Source organism: Suillus subaureus (assembly GCF_016647635.1).
Source record: "Suillus subaureus strain MN1 chromosome Unknown BJ212scaffold_19, whole genome shotgun sequence".
NCBI lineage: Eukaryota > Fungi > Basidiomycota > Agaricomycetes > Boletales > Suillaceae > Suillus > Suillus subaureus.
In genome coordinates, this window is record NW_024538575.1 from 341,085 (window position 1) to 356,083 (window position 14,999).

Consider the following 14,999-nt stretch of genomic DNA (forward strand, 5'->3'; position numbering starts at 1 on the left):
CGAAAGCGCAGATCGACAAAGCACAATAGATGCGTGCGATAAACATAAACAGGGGGCTATGAATATGGTAGGCCTCCCCCGCCAGTCCCGTTTCCCCCTCCGGTCCGCCGTGGCGCACGACCACCAAATGATGGTGGACCAGAGCCCATAGGAGCCACAGGTCGTGGCGGTAGATGAGCAGGATGGTCCATGGTACGAGGAGCTTGACGTGGCGGGTGCATCCCACGGGAAGGATATCCAGCGCCGTGGGCTGGTGGACGTCCGAAAGGGGGGTGCTGACCGCCGGGATGTTGGCTACTAGGATGCCCAGGATGCTGACCACTGGGATGCTGACCACCGCCTTGATGCTGCAACAAAGCAGACACGATGACAGGTGGAGGGGGAGGACCTGGTCTGAACGCATCACGATGCGGAGGTCCACGAGGATAGAACCCGGGGGGCTGGTTCGGCAAGGGGTGGGGCCTAAAGTAGCCATCAGGAGGCATAATACCCGGAGGCGGCTGGTTGCGTCGCCCGCGCTTATCAAATTCGTGAGAAGCTTCGTATGACGGCAGACTGGGTGGATAAAGGGTGAAATGGAACAAGCACGAACAAATCAGCAGTACTCACGTTTTGGGGTCAGCAGGAAGTGGGTCTGTCCAAAAATAATCGTGGTCAAGGGCTTGTGAGGCAGTGATACGATTCCTTGGGTTACATGTGAGGAGCTTATCCAAGAGGTCGCAGGTCTCAGGGCCGATGCTTGCAAAACAGTTAAGCGTAAACTAAAAGCGTTGCGAAAATGAGAGCTTACCTTTCATACGCAGCTCTCAGCTTCTTGGAATACGTCTGATTGAACCGCTTTACGCCTTCGCATCCTGGTAGTGCATCGTAATTTGGCCAGGTGTGCTGATTCGGAGTACCGCACAGCTGCCAAATCTTCTCCAGTTGGTCAATGTCCGACGATCCAGGAAGAATCGGCCTGCGCATAAACATCTCTCCCAGAACGCATCTGCGAAGGATAAATTCAAAAACAGCCCCAAAGATGTCGACAAACACGAACCCTATGCCCCAGATGTCTACTTCTCCACCATACTGACGGGCGCCGAGCAGTAGTTCTGGAGGACGGTACCACCTCGTCACGACACAGTTGGTGTACTTCTTTTCTCTCCCACGCTGATCCATGACTCCATGGATAACGCTCGGATCATACGCACGCGCTAGACCGAAATCTGCTATCCGGAGCGAGCCGTTGTTATCGATGAGAAGATTGGCAGCTTTCATATCTCGGTGTAGGATGTGATTCTGTGAACGGTCATAAGACAAAACCGAGGGTGAGAAAATGAGGACGAACACGATGCATGTATTCCGTTCCTTCCAAAAGTTGTTTCATGTACAATTTGATATGGCTGGGTTGGAGCTTTACACGCTCGTTCTCCAATAGGCCAGCAAGGTCGTGGTCCATGTATGGAAATACCATGTAAACAGAGAGGGGCGAGTTCTTGCCATTACCTGGTGCGCATTGTCGGTGATCATGTATGACATACAACACACGAGCACTCACTACGGACGACGAACATATCCAAGATTTCGATGATGCATGGGTGGTTCATTGCCTTGAGAATTTTGATCTCACGCAAGGCAGTTACAGGCATGCCCTCTTTCTCATTATGCATAAGAATACGTTTGAGAGCGACCAGACGCCCGGTGAGATGATGCACTGCTTTGTGGACCTCTCTGGGCAAGGTGAGCAGTGTGTTCAGTAGTAGTGCAACAGGCGTAATACATACCCAAAAGTACCTTCGCCGAGTTTCGCAGTGGCGTCGTAGTCGATTTGTTGGCCACAACCTAAAAAGATGTGACCGTATGCCTCTTGCTCTTGCTTTCTCGTACGCTGCACAGGGACACGTTTCCGCTTATGCTCCGCAAGTGGTAATCTTTGCGTCGCATCAATTGCGGTGTCCTTCTTCTCCTTCACGGGTTCTTCGTGAGCCGACGGAAGCGGAAGTGGCGACGGAGAGTGAGTGTCTCTAGGCGCTGGAGGCCGTTTCAAGGGAATTGCAATCGAGATAGCTGCATGAGGAGGTAGGGTATCATCTTTGGGTCGTTCAGGGGTAGGGACGGGAGGTGGAGAAGAAGGTGGTGGTGGTGGTGTGTGACGGACGTGTATGTGATTTGCAGCCGAAGGTGATGGAGGAGAAGGGTGACGAGATACACCCGGGGAAACAGGGCGATACTGATCGTCACGGTCGTCATCGTGAGCACGAGGTGCCACAGAACGATGACTCTCCGTACGATAGGTATCGCGATCGGCATCACGCCCTGCTTCAATGTGATTTGGGTGGTCCCTATCATAAGAGTCCCATGAACATTCGCGTTCGCGACGCGGCGAGTGGCGCACAGGACGACGGTAGCGGTCGTCCATCCGTGAGTAGTTGTCATTGTCCGATGGTACCCCCCAGCGATTATGGTCATTATGACGGGCGCGTTCCCAGCCCCCATCACGCATCCTTTGGTCATGTAGTCTGTCCACACCATAGTCACGACGAGGCGGACTATAATTAACCACTGGAGAGCGACGTGAGGGCAATCTATGCTTTCCTCGGTGTGAAGAAGAAGAAGAGGACCGGGAACGGGAGCGGTCAGGTGAATGAGATGACAACGAAGAAATATCACGTTCCCTTCCGTAGCCACGACCGTCATATCTATCTCGTGCTGGAATATAGGTGTCATGAACAGGCCTATAAGGGTCCCGTGGAAGATCCCAGGCAGGGGGACGACGGTCGCCTTCTCTACTATAGGAAGGCGGCCAATGATTAGGTATTTGAGCACCGCCCCTCTTGCGAGATTGGTCATAGTGAGGCCTGGGCCTGCCATTGCGCTGGTCATCCTCCCGAATGCGCCTCTCGTCGTCTTCGGATCTCTCATAAACTGAAGGATGCCTTCTGTCCATCATAGGACTAATTCTCTGAGTAGAGGGACCAGGCGCATCTGGACCATTTGTTTTCTTCTTGAAAGGAAACTTGACCTTGGTCTCGAACTTGGAAGGAGCTGGTTTGGGTGGTAGGGGAATTACTGTTGGGCGCGGAGAAGGTGGCAAAGAGTCATCGACCTCGCCTTCTTCTGGCGACGATGTGGTAAATCTCTTTGCTGGACGTTCATTGTGAGGTTCATCTGGGGCTGCCCGTTTGTTTGAAGTCTGAAGCATTACACGGTGATGAAGAATGAAGTGTGACTACAGGAATTAAAAGCAACTCTCGGAGAAAAAGGTCGGCTGACGTAATATTAATACATTTCCATAGTCTTTGTAAGTCAAGTCCTTTACATGAACATGGCGCTATCTAATGATGACCAGATCAAGGAGATTGTCGTTATTGGTGCAGGCGTCGTCGGCCTCACCACAGCATTAAAAATTCAGGAGCAGGGCGCCTATCGTGTCACTATCGTTGCCGAGACCCTCCCCACAGATCCCAAATCAAGCAGGTACACCAGTCACTGGGCGGTGAGCAGTTATCTTACCTGGTAGACATGTTCAAGTTTGCAGCTGATGATCCATAGGGTGCGCACCATGTCAGCCATGCTTATGATGATCAAAGACAGCGAAGTATGCTGCTTTTTGACTGCATGAACAAATATGTCACACCCTAGTCATGCAGAGCTTGATCAAGATACCTTCCATGCGTTATGGCAACTATCAGAACCAGGTGGTGCAGCCGAGGGTTGTTTCTTGCGGCACACCCAAACTGAATATCACGGAGATGATCTCACCGATGCTGAATGGCTTCATTATATGCCAGATGTATGAGCACAGACTCGCATTCATGGCCACCATTCTAACTCGTATCAGTTCAAATATCTAGATGCGACTGAACTTCGTGGTCCAGCAAAGATGGGCTTCTCATTCAGCACAGTCACCATGAATACCCCAGTCTACCTTAACTGGCTCATGTCCTCTTTCCTTGCGAAAAACGGGACTATTCTGCGCGTGTCCCTGCAGCACATCAGTCAACTTCTTGAGCGAGGAACCAGTCTGTACACAGGTGCCCATTCGTACCGTGACATCGACGCTATTGTTGTCTGCGCTGGTATTGGCGCCCGCAGCTTAGGAGGCGTTGAAGATAAGGACGTATATCCAATTCGCGGGCAAACCGTGCTACTCAGAGCTCCTTGGATCAAGTTCGGGAGGACTATGACTGAGGCTGACGGGACGTACACTTATACGATGCCAAGAAGCAATGGCGATGTGCGCTTTCTGAGAACCATACAAGATATGTTCTCTGATTGTTTTATATAGGTGCTGTGCGGCGGCACGAGAGTACCGAATGACTGGTAGTTCTCTCAAATTATCTTTTCATTGAATTCTCAGCTATTGCAGGTACCCAATTCCGCGTCCTGAAATAACCGAGGACATTCTTGTGCGGGCCCTGCAGCTCACCCCAGAGCTTGCACCCCCACAGACACGTGTCGACCGTGAGCCCACCGTCGAGGATCTCCGTCCAATCGTTATTGAGCCAGGTTGTGGTCTGCGCCCTGGGAGAAAGGGTGGCATCAGACTCGAAGTCGAGTGGGTTGATGCGCCTGCGCGAGGTAAAGTGCCTGTGGTGTATAACTACGGGTGAGTAGCGTTACACTAGTCCATGTTGCCCTAATTACGTGCGCATGTCTAGACACTCCGGTTATGGCTTCTTATCGTCATGGGGCTCAGCGAGTATGGCCTTGGACTTGCTGGAGGGTGCTCTCGCGACGGGCGCTCCAACAAATGCAGACATATGCGTCGACCATCCATCTGGGAATCCAGGAAATTGAGGTACTGTGAAAGGCCGCCTATTGCACTAGCAACGTGTGGAAAGGCGAATGTATAGATGTAGGAATAAGTGTATGATGACACAAGCAACCAATATCTGAAGTATACATATGTACATTCTTGATCAAATGCGTTTCATATGTCTGAATCTGAAATAAATTTTTCATGGACGACTTAAAACCTTGGGCCAGACCAAAATCTTCTGTCGTGCGTGGATCAGAAACTGGTGATGATCAATTCAATAATATGCCTTGCCATCATCGTCACTCTCTGCCACCGTAGAATCCTTGAAAACTCTGCGCTCTTACCCTTGTGTGCTCAGGAGAGTGGACGTAAGCAAAGATAGCGAACTCTACCTTAACCTCTTCATGTACCAACATAGCCTTCGTAAGAAATACCAGAAGGTTAGAGAACGCAGCTAGTCCAGGGAGAATTGTTGTAATGTATAATGAAAGACAAACTAAAATCTTTGAAGTTCTTCAGGAAAGATTTTCCCCTTCTGCTTCAAGTCAATTCAAGCATTGAATAGGGACCGGTCGATGTGGGCCTTTCCCTTGACGTGGTGGTGCTACGACGATTGTCACTGGTATCGGTCCAGACCGACTGTGACTCGGCTCCACGTAGATGCCAGGAGGATGCGGTGACGATAAATTCTGTCATCTGGAGGGCATCGATGGTTTTATCAGTCCGGTTTTCTGAAAGTGAGTTGATAGCGTACTAGTACTTCCGAAAAACACCAGGGCATTAGAGGATATTGTGTTGTGTCTCGGACAGTAATTCGAGGAAAGCTTCGTGGCCAGGAGTGGGTGGGAGTATCAGGACGATAGTGGACAGTGAATGTTTGGATGGTGGGTATTGTGTCATGGTGGTTGGTGCCGGTGGAAGATGTCTGTACAGTGTGATGATAGCAATAACTTGAGCCTAGAGCAGTTAAGCTAACATGCATCGGACAAATGCTATTCTATTTGTCCAGTTGTCAAGCTGATAATGATCAGTCGCATCAGGGAGTGGTGGGCTAGGGCATAAACACGTAGAGCTGGATGCTAATACAGAAAATGAGACAACTGCGGTGAGGTGGGTAGATGCAAGATGTGAGATGCAAGAAGCTCTACACTATCTCGCTGATTTCCGCGTAGAATAGCCTCTGTGCTAGCCTCAAACCTCTGCTAGCCCGGAAAATCAACTTTCACGAGTATGCAGGCCATCCAACGCAGAATTGCAGAACTGACTCGAGAGCGCGTATTAAACAGACGTAATCATCGTTGTAACGGCGGCGGCGCCAGCCTCCGACCGAACATCATAGGGAGCTTCCGGATCCGGGGGCCTGTTTCCGTACTAATTACGTCAATAGCTCCTTGTGGCACTACATCTGCTTGTATTAAGCCGCACTCACATCCGCGCAACTGGACAAGTGTAAGGCCCACGCGGAACGGTTGCAGAGCACAGGGCTGTGGACGAGTTATTTCCCCTGCAAATTATTACCCCTGCCCACCGATTCCCGATTTCGTATCAGTTTTGCACATACTATGTGATCCGCGCGAGTCCTTTGAGCAGCTCGGGAAACTTCGTATTCAAGTAGGAAATGTCAGACCTGACCCGCTGGCGCCCGATCTCATCACATTCCACCCATGGTAGAAAGCCAGAGTACGAACTTGTCACCTATAGAGGTCCGGAGTGTGGAATTTCATACTGATACCCAGATGCACTCACCCACTGGTTCTGCATTGTCAAATGAGCCCATTAAGCTTGACATAGAGCATACAGTGGTTGAAGATGATCCTCGAATATGGTCGAACACGAAAAAAGTGAGTTTTTCTATCTTAATATGTAAGTAGGAATTTATTAAACACAATCACAGACCGCTATATTGTTCATTATATCTGGAGCCTCGATGTTTTCGGGTTTGGCAGGGAACATACAAAACTGTAGGTTGCGTCCGTGAACATATTGTATCCGATATCTGTTGAACAGCCAGGGAACAGCTGCCAATGCTCAAATCGAGCAACAGCTACACGCCAGCAGCGGAGGAATCAGCCTGACTTTGTCTCTGTTCGTTCTCGTTCAAGGCAATCTTCCTTTCATTTGGAGTGCGATTAGCGAGATAAAAGGTCGCAAGGTTTGTACTTATAGCAACCTTCAGAGCAACGTTTTTCATATGACCGATCCCAGTTCGCGTACCTTCTGTCCATCACACTTTTTATATTGGGGTCTGCAATCGTGGCCGTGTCGAGAACTATTGGTTTGGTGATTGGCATGCGAATTGTGCAAGCTGTGGGGTAGGACAGTTCCTTAATCCCTCGTATTCGTGCTCACTTGAAGTAGGTCAAGCGCAGTTTTTGCTATCGGAGCTGCAACTCTGGCCGATATATACGAGCCGCATCAACGAGGTACAATGATGGGTGTCTACTATTCTGCACCTCTACTCGGTCCTTCATTAGGACCAATTTTTGGTGGTGCACTTACACAGGCCCTCAGCTGGCGGGCAGTTTTCTGGTTCTTGGTCGTCTGGGGAGGCATGATCTTTTTGGCGTTCATTTTCTTGTTCAAGGACACCTTCAGGAAGGAGAGGAGTGCGACTTACCAGAACGCATTGAATTCCAGACTCCAAAAGCAGCAGTCGTCGAAAGCAAAGGACGAGTCGCGAATTATTTCGAAGTCAGAAGTAAGTGGAGAAAATCAGACGACTTCGAAAGATATCGAAGCACAGCAGACGATTTTACCAGCACCAGCCATTAAAGACGTAAAATTGTCCATGGCTGATGTCAACCCTTTCCCTGCATACTTCTCGATTGTCAGCCGCAAGAACAACCTTTTTATCTTGATAGTATCAGGTGCGTGCCCTCATTTCTTGCTTAAAACTATTTTCATGCCCTCTTGCGTCAGGCTTAACCTTTGCGTTTAGCTTTAGTATTATGTATACATGCGCAAGAACATTGTCGATGTATTATAATTATGATGCATTGAAGACCGGCCTTGTTTTGCTTGCCTATGGTGTTGGTGAGTGAACTACAAGCAAATTTGGAACGCCTGCCTGATGCATCTACTTGTCCCAGGCTGTGTAGTCGGCAGTATGTTAGGTGGTCGTTGGTCCGATCTGACACTTGCTCAGCTAAAGGCCGCAAACGGAGGGGTCAGCTTTCCAGAGGTGAGCCTTGAACCACTAACTCTAGCTCAGCATGTGGCTGACGCACATTCATGCAGATGCGTCTCGAGAGCACAAAAATCGCGATGTTGTGGTCACCTTTATCTGTGATTGGATACGCCTGGGTGTGCCAAGAGCGAGCCAATATCGCTGCCGTGTGTGTGATGCTGTTCCTCACAGGATTTCTACCCATGTACGTTCACTCTGTTTTATATTGTATTTTGCTCTCATCCACGATAGATGGATCTACACAAGCGCGCTGGCATACCTTGTCGACGCAAACACGTGGTCACTCATCAATGGCAGTAGCGACGAATAGTTCCTTTCGTGGTCTGTTTGCTTTTATCGCTGCCGAGGTTGCGGTTCCTTTACAAGTGAGTCAAGGTCATAACAGCTCGCAGAAGGCCCGATCTGAGGTTAGGGTAGGACACAATCGGCGACGGTGGTCTGTATACTCTCTGGGCAGGTCTGATGGTGGTCGTTGAGTGCATGATTCTGCTGGTGTTGTACAAAGGCAGGAGCTGGAGAGAAGCCAGTGTTGAGCGGGAGAAGCAGAAACTGGATGGTAAGTAAGGAGTAAACGATCATCTATGAGGTCCGACTGACGCTGATTCGATATTGAGAGGCAGTAAGTGACGTGGCCATGGAAAGGCTAGAACGTGACCGTAAATATCAGTAGGGCCCAGTATTCTGATATAAAGAATCAATTAAAGGTGTATTTGGCGCCGATCATCGATGTGCATTAATTAATCTACAGTAACTGGAGATACCGTTTTATGGCCGGGGTTGCGATGGAGCGTCGTTCGGAAGGTCGTCATCCCTCCCTTAGATATGCTAGATACCTTGCACGCCTGGCTTGGTCCGAGGATGGGTTCGTCACCGTGCAGACTGCGAATCTGTTATCGGTTGTCCGAGTCCAACATCGGTGCCTTGTCATCCGTGAAGGTCGCGCCTTCTTGCCCATTGTACTACAGCCTTCAAGCTTCCGTTTGAATGTAAAAGGAAAAAAGATTGTTGAACAGGTTAGAGCGAGGCGGGTTCTTGTGCATTCAACATTCAGGACTTGCAGGCCCTACTTGAATACCTTTATGGACTTTGATTCCACTATGGTCACTTAGCGTATTCTACTTTTACAGCAAACTGGGCTGAGCATGTCTTCTTCTCCCTCCGAATCCTGTGCATCTTCCTCTGTCGTGCATGGGTCAGAGACTGTGATCATGACCAATTACTATGCCTTACCGTCGTCGTCATCATCGCTCTCCGCCGCTGTAGAATCCTCGAACACTTCGCACCGCTTCGGAAACTCGCCTGCGGGCGGGGTCTGGGGAAAAGAAGGGAATTCCTCCCACTTTCCTGCTGCAAGATCGGCAAGCACCGTGACATTCTCCTCTGTAACTATTTATCAGACCTGACTCACAACAATGCAAACTGCTTACGCGTGATATAGCGCCTAGACTGGTCTTGAGCAAGGAGCACCAGATGGCTCATGCGCTGATAGTTATAGAGGCAACCTATACCGGCTTCGAATACGGCCCAAATTTCTCCTTGATCACCAGTGAGGGCGACTTCTGCAGCCATACCCTTGATGTATTTGGAAGTTGGGCCGTCTGCAAAGATGGCAGTCACCACCTTGGCTTCTTCATGCAACAGCGAAGTTTTCATAAGAAATGTCAGAAGGCTAATTGAAAGCAAAGTTGCAGTTAGTTCTAAGAGGGATGTTATGATGACGGATATACTGGAGTCTGGGAAGGTTGTCGGTGGTCATTGTCCCTCCAGCATGCTCGTTCTTCAATGCGATCCAAGCAATGAACAGCGAACGGTCGATGTAGGCCTTCCCCTTGACATCTCATTTTGCGGTGGTGCCAAGACAAGCGTCAATGGTATCCGGCCAACCCAACTCCACATAAAGTGAAACCACGTGGATGTCGGGAGGATACTGTGTAAGGTAATGACGAATTTCTGTCACCCGAGCCTCTATAGCTTCATCAGTCGGGTTGTCTGGAAGTGAGTTGATAGCGTAGTTCCGGAGAATGCGAGAGCATGCGAGGATGTTGTTATGCGTCTCTGAAAGAAATTCCAGAAAGACTTCCTGATCGGTAATGGGCGTAGCATAATGATGGTCAACAGTGAATGGTGGCGGGGAAGACGGGTTCGAGATCATGATGATGGTGATCGGGTGTCTAACTTTCTCAGCATTGATAAAAGACATGATGATGTCATTTCGCCCCTATCTTTGGCATCGCTGGTGCCGGTGCTGCGACGCTGAACGTTATGTAAACTAGCACCACACGACAAGCCTTTCTCCTCTAGGCGGGTTCCTTCATCACGGATCCGCTACACAATGTTCTCGCTCGCCCGCATACTCTTTTTCGTCTCAACATTTGGTTCACTTACAGCCATGTCCAAATTGATAAGCCTAGTTGGTGACTTCCAGTAAGCTGTGTTGAAACTTAAAAGTATCAGATAGACACATACCTTGATGCAAAAACGACTCTAATGAAGTATCAAGTCAGAGACACTGTCTGCCCTACGAATTCCTTCGACTGTGAAGCATCAAACTAGAGACGACTGGGCTCCTTCTACTATTCTCACTGCCACATGCCAAATTATTGTCAGATTGATCTCAGCTCGATATCCACATTGGCCCACCAGTGCTTCTCCGAGTCCCTCACTGATGAATTCTCCCTCGTTGGCGCTACCCTTATGAATATTGCCATATTCAGTCAACACGTGTTATGAACAGAGCAGAAACCCACTAAGACATCAACCGAGACATTGTGGGCAACGAGGGCTGAAAAAGAGCCGCCGCGATATCACATCTTCTGTAATCAGTTCTGCATAGCCCTACAAAAAGCAGCCACGTCAGCATTCACTGACGTGCGTTGGTGGCTGTTGGAATCGAGTGAGGGAAGTAGATGGTGTCCTGGATGGTGCTGGTGGCGTTGTTGGTACTTGGTATGGCAAGGGTGATGACGGTGTTGGGACGAATGACTGGGAGGGTGCCAAAACGTACGCTGGGAACATGTTTGTTGTTGTTGTTGTTCAACGTTGCTATTGGGTTCGTCATCCTTCGCGTTGGTGTGGTGCGTTCTTCGTCCTTCTCAAAGTTCTTCTTTCTCTTCTCAATGTATGATTAGACCTTGGAGCATAAAATATCTAGTTCTCTGACATGTGCAAGTGATTCTTCAAGGTTTCTCATGACGCATAAGGTGTTTGAGTTGGGATGTACTGGCTACTCCCCTTTCTAGCATACGCTTCCAGAGTCCATACTTCCCCCGCAGCTTCTCTTCGAATTCTTGGTTTCTCCAGGACCTCTCAGAGCTTCGAAACGAACGACAGAAGCCCGAATGGAATACATCCGTTCCACTCAGAGGACAAGGAATTCGAAAGGTACGCCTCTCGATTGTCGTGCTTTGAAATTGGTTTTACCTGGTCACCTAGTCTGCCTCCCATCATCTGATTTTTCTGTATTCGAACGCCCAACCACGCAGTACAGATTCATTTGGATTAGACACAGCTGGACAGTTGATACTGTTCGACGCACATATGCAGGCCACACTCGATTTACTAAATACCCAACAGGCAAGACTGTCTCTGACATGACCAATGGGATGGAGAACTTCCACTTCGTTCTGGACTGGTGTCCAGTTGGCCATCGTGACCGTGTCGTCGCCCTCATCAACTTAGCGTGGGCCCGTTTTCAATATCACATTTACAAGGATGCTCACGATTTTACTCTATTACATGTCTGCACTGCAATGCCCTTGCATTGCATTGGAACTTCGCAGGGTTACCCCGATCCCCGAGTATCCCGCATCCCTCTATCATCTTGCCGAAGCGCTGACTTGGCATCACAATAAGAATGCACCGCCGCTGACACCGTGCATTTACGAATGTGGAACGAACTTCACAGACAAACACCGCACTGCCAGCGTGTAAGCATATTTGGCAAAAATTGCTCAGTGGTTTGTAAGTACACGTTCATGCCGGCGACGAGCGAGTAGGTATGTGCGACTCCTTTGACTTCAAGACTTCGAGCAAATTTTGACCAGCGTTGCCCCTGCCGTGAACAAGTTGTATTTTCATATCGTTTTTTTGATGTGGGAGTCCGCTCACCCAGTTCGGTCCAACCTATTTCTCAGCGAGTTAGCTGCCCCTGTGATGGTATCAACCTACCTACTGTACGAATGTAAGTCCTAGAAATACCATAATGATGTCAGTGGTCTTTAGATACTTGGTCTTACTCACCTCAATCGTACATTATCCCGACAAAGGCGGCAACTGCGAAATGGCAGCGAAGGTCAGTCACTGTCATCATGCGGCTGACTCTCCACGAACCTACCCAAACTGGTGGAACCACCTCTGTTTGAACCTAGTAGCTACAAACCTATCTGGTTACTTTTTAAAATTTGATTGTTTGATGGTCCTTTACCTTTTTTCGACATGAGGTTTAGGACGTGCTTGTAGATAATTTGCTATAGCAAGTGTTGGCGCAGGTCCCGTTTAGGACACGTTTGGCGACGCTTGGCGGTGCTCGGTTCCTAGGTGAACTCGAACTTTTAGAATTGGGCAGCCCTCAAAGACTTAAAATACTCATCACGTCAATATTTGGTGTATTTGAATCACCCTAGGACCTATATCATAGATACTGTGCTCTGATCACGCACGCACTGCTGCAACCATCGTAATTCATGCATCATGGTATCATGATCAAGGCACCCTGAGCGCTCTACATCACCGCGCACTCACAGTCCTTGATACTTACCGTTAACGGCCACAGCCGTGTTACAACAGCAACACTGTCACGGTTGTAAGTGCACACCATAGTACTTATTGACAACCGCTTGCTGCAGACTTCCATTTACCTGTTGTGCCACTCAAAAATGTCAGTCTCAGACACCTTCGGTTTGCAGTTAGCCAAGGTAATCCAATTGTGCTTTTTGTCCAGCCTTTCTCTAATGTCTCTAATTATTGAAGTACACTAACGGTGAGGTCGAGCTGGTGATAATCTTATCGTTATTCACGACTCTCCAAAGTCGCTGCATCAGCAATCCTAGTAAGTCGTGTCTCTTCAATCTCATTATAGCTCTGATGTATGACCAGATCTATGACTACTTTGTCACCTTACACTCTGAAGTCAGACAAATCAGCCACCCATACCTCGGTGCTGATATTCCTTGTAGGTCCAGTGGGCCTGGGGACGGAAGTGGGGGATCATTCGGATTGCCTTCACGATTTCACGATATGTACCTTTTGCTGGTGCACTTATGACCTCGTACTGTAAGATACGCCAGTACGCGCTACCCCGCAAAAGCTGATTCCTAGCCAGCCGCTGTCAAGACATGGGGCACGCAAGATGTGAGCACACCTTTGACCTGTACAGCACCATTTTCAACTCACATCAATATATAGTGCGCACCTTTTAACGATGCTGTAAATGGTTGGTCTACATAGCTCATGACCTGACTCCCCAATAACACTTTGCAGGCTTACATTTCTTGGGCATCATTGCCTCGGAAGGTTGGCTTTCGCATACCACGTTACAGCATGCATTTACACTCGCACGACAGGTTTATTGATTTCCAGGGTCTACGCCTTCTCTGGCAAAAAAAAAGCTTATCTTATCATTCTTCTTTCCTTTGGTTTGGTACAATGATATCTCTATTTCCCTGTGCACCACTAACCCATATGGCGCAGGTGATCCTGGTGACGTGTGTGATTCTAAGTGCCGCTCTCATCAATTGGAACATCCCAGAACCAGGTGAGGTCTCAAGGCTCACTTTTATTCTTAGTATTCATCTCCTTTCAGTCACCCCACCTTGTGTGTTGGAGGGGGCTCGTAGTAGTGCCTTCCCATATGTACTCTTGATGTTCTTCGAAATAGGTGAGGCAGCTATTCATCCCAAATTCCTTACTTGACAGTTCACTTCTAGTTCTCATGTCCACTACTGCGATTCTGAGATATCGACACTATCTGGGTTCTCATAGTGTGTTGGTGAAAAATATTTATCGTGATGGACTACTCTACATGTTCGGCATCACGAGTATGAACGCCGGTGTCACTATCAATGATTTCGTGCTGACACCTCTGTAGTGATATCTACAGCCAATGTGATCGTTATCCTTGTGTTACCTGTGAGTTCTTTATTTATTTCGTGAACCTCAAAGAACTGAGTGGATCCCCTAGCTCTCGTACAGCGAGATGTTAAACACGTTTGTCTGGTCAAGCATATAGGTAGTCGAAAGCTCACATTCCTCATTTAGACCTCAGATTGTTGCGCACAGTGTTCTTGCTTCTCGAATACTATTCAATCTTCAAGTAAGCAGGGAGCAACCGCTCTTGCTCACCCACCGATCGACTAATGCAATGGACTTGCTATCCCGTCCACATGAATTCCAAGCGCGGCCTAGAGATAGTGAGACAGCTTGTGAGTCAGATGAAGCTTAGACCTGCTGACAGTTCTGTGAGTCGCACATATAACGCTTGTTATTTGAGCTTGCTGACAATACTCGCTTCTTTCAGCTTGCATTTTCCGCGTCCTTCGTATTTTAGTGATGAGCTACTCTACCCAGGCGTATGCGTTCTTTGTGCTAACAAACACATCGATGCACAAGTCTTTTGACAATACAAATATCCTGATTTATTGATATTTATGGCGTTTACGACGTCAGATGCAGTTTGCGACTTGATCTTTTTTTAAATTCACTTCACATTTCGTCCAGCCTTGCGAGAATTGACCCACGCCTTGGACCAACATGTTAACACTCAAATAAGCCACTTACAGTAATATAGCGTCATTTGCGTTTGTCTCGCACAACACTCCACTGCGACACTTTTTCATCAAACTTTTTGGTGGTTTACATAGGTTTCATACGGGACCATGTGTTGGCAGCATTAATAGGTACAAATGAGTGTAGATTCTTGTGCGATGTTATGTTTTGTTCTTAAATTTTCACAATTATAGGTCCCAATGTGTGACATGTTGACATCTGACTCCGAAACTGATGCAATACATGTATATAGCCTCTATATACAATACAATTGTATTCCGCAGGTGATCAAACGAGCGAGTGCAT

The 14,999-nt window shown here is 48.4% G+C and overlaps 5 protein-coding genes across 5 annotated transcripts; 3 read left to right on the forward strand and 2 right to left on the reverse strand.

Moving 5' to 3' along the window:
• Window positions 1-56: 56 nt before the first annotated feature.
• BJ212DRAFT_1273625 (kinase-like domain-containing protein) lies at window positions 57-2,401 on the reverse strand (the record flags this gene model as incomplete). The annotated part of the gene is made up of 7 exons (XM_041331103.1): window positions 57-555; window positions 610-738; window positions 791-988; window positions 1,040-1,281; window positions 1,331-1,488; window positions 1,541-1,713; window positions 1,767-2,401. The coding sequence occupies 7 exons, from the start codon at window positions 2,399-2,401 to the stop codon at window positions 57-59; spliced, it is 2,034 nt and encodes a 677-aa protein (XP_041192256.1).
• Window positions 2,402-3,307: 906 nt separating this feature from the next.
• Window positions 3,308-4,782, forward strand: BJ212DRAFT_1481646 (uncharacterized protein; the record flags this gene model as incomplete). The annotated part of the gene is made up of 7 exons (XM_041340296.1): window positions 3,308-3,478; window positions 3,535-3,580; window positions 3,633-3,775; window positions 3,824-4,219; window positions 4,271-4,305; window positions 4,352-4,591; window positions 4,644-4,782. 7 exons carry the CDS (start codon window positions 3,308-3,310, stop codon window positions 4,780-4,782), a joined length of 1,170 nt encoding a protein of 389 aa, XP_041192257.1.
• Window positions 4,783-6,480: 1,698 nt separating this feature from the next.
• On the forward strand, window positions 6,481-8,495 carry BJ212DRAFT_1447420 (MFS general substrate transporter; the record flags this gene model as incomplete). The annotated part of the gene is made up of 9 exons (XM_041338397.1): window positions 6,481-6,585; window positions 6,639-6,705; window positions 6,763-6,896; window positions 6,950-7,056; window positions 7,103-7,611; window positions 7,664-7,777; window positions 7,834-7,925; window positions 7,982-8,296; window positions 8,349-8,495. The coding sequence occupies 9 exons, from the start codon at window positions 6,481-6,483 to the stop codon at window positions 8,493-8,495; spliced, it is 1,590 nt and encodes a 529-aa protein (XP_041192258.1).
• Window positions 8,496-9,036: 541 nt separating this feature from the next.
• On the reverse strand, window positions 9,037-10,131 carry BJ212DRAFT_1481648 (uncharacterized protein; the record flags this gene model as incomplete). The annotated part of the gene is made up of 5 exons (XM_041340297.1): window positions 9,037-9,110; window positions 9,162-9,311; window positions 9,359-9,600; window positions 9,659-9,767; window positions 9,816-10,131. The coding sequence occupies 5 exons, from the start codon at window positions 10,129-10,131 to the stop codon at window positions 9,037-9,039; spliced, it is 891 nt and encodes a 296-aa protein (XP_041192259.1).
• A 2,456-nt stretch (window positions 10,132-12,587) lies between these two features.
• Window positions 12,588-14,559, forward strand: BJ212DRAFT_257713 (uncharacterized protein). Its single transcript, XM_041342762.1, has 16 exons — window positions 12,588-12,844; window positions 12,900-12,909; window positions 12,959-12,978; window positions 13,026-13,058; window positions 13,106-13,202; window positions 13,252-13,280; window positions 13,335-13,362; window positions 13,410-13,442; window positions 13,493-13,569; window positions 13,620-13,683; window positions 13,732-13,806; window positions 13,856-13,966; window positions 14,017-14,057; window positions 14,110-14,135; window positions 14,187-14,386; window positions 14,446-14,559. The coding sequence occupies exons 1-15, from the start codon at window positions 12,806-12,808 to the stop codon at window positions 14,368-14,370; spliced, it is 867 nt and encodes a 288-aa protein (XP_041192260.1). The 5' UTR covers window positions 12,588-12,805; the 3' UTR covers window positions 14,371-14,386; window positions 14,446-14,559.
• Window positions 14,560-14,999: the final 440 nt, after the last annotated feature.

What these genes read in the sequence shown, in the direction of transcription:
- BJ212DRAFT_257713 (XM_041342762.1), top strand. Translation starts at nt 12,806, where the DNA reads ATGTCAGTCTCAGACACCTTCGGTTTGCAGTTAGCCAAG. An exon ending in TTCTTCTTTCCTTTGGTTTG is followed by an intron (nt 13,570 to 13,619) that starts GTACAATGATAT and finishes CATATGGCGCAG; the next exon opens with GTGATCCTGGTGACGTGTGT. An exon ending in CTTGATGTTCTTCGAAATAG is followed by an intron (nt 13,807 to 13,855) that starts GTGAGGCAGCTA and finishes GTTCACTTCTAG; the next exon opens with TTCTCATGTCCACTACTGCG.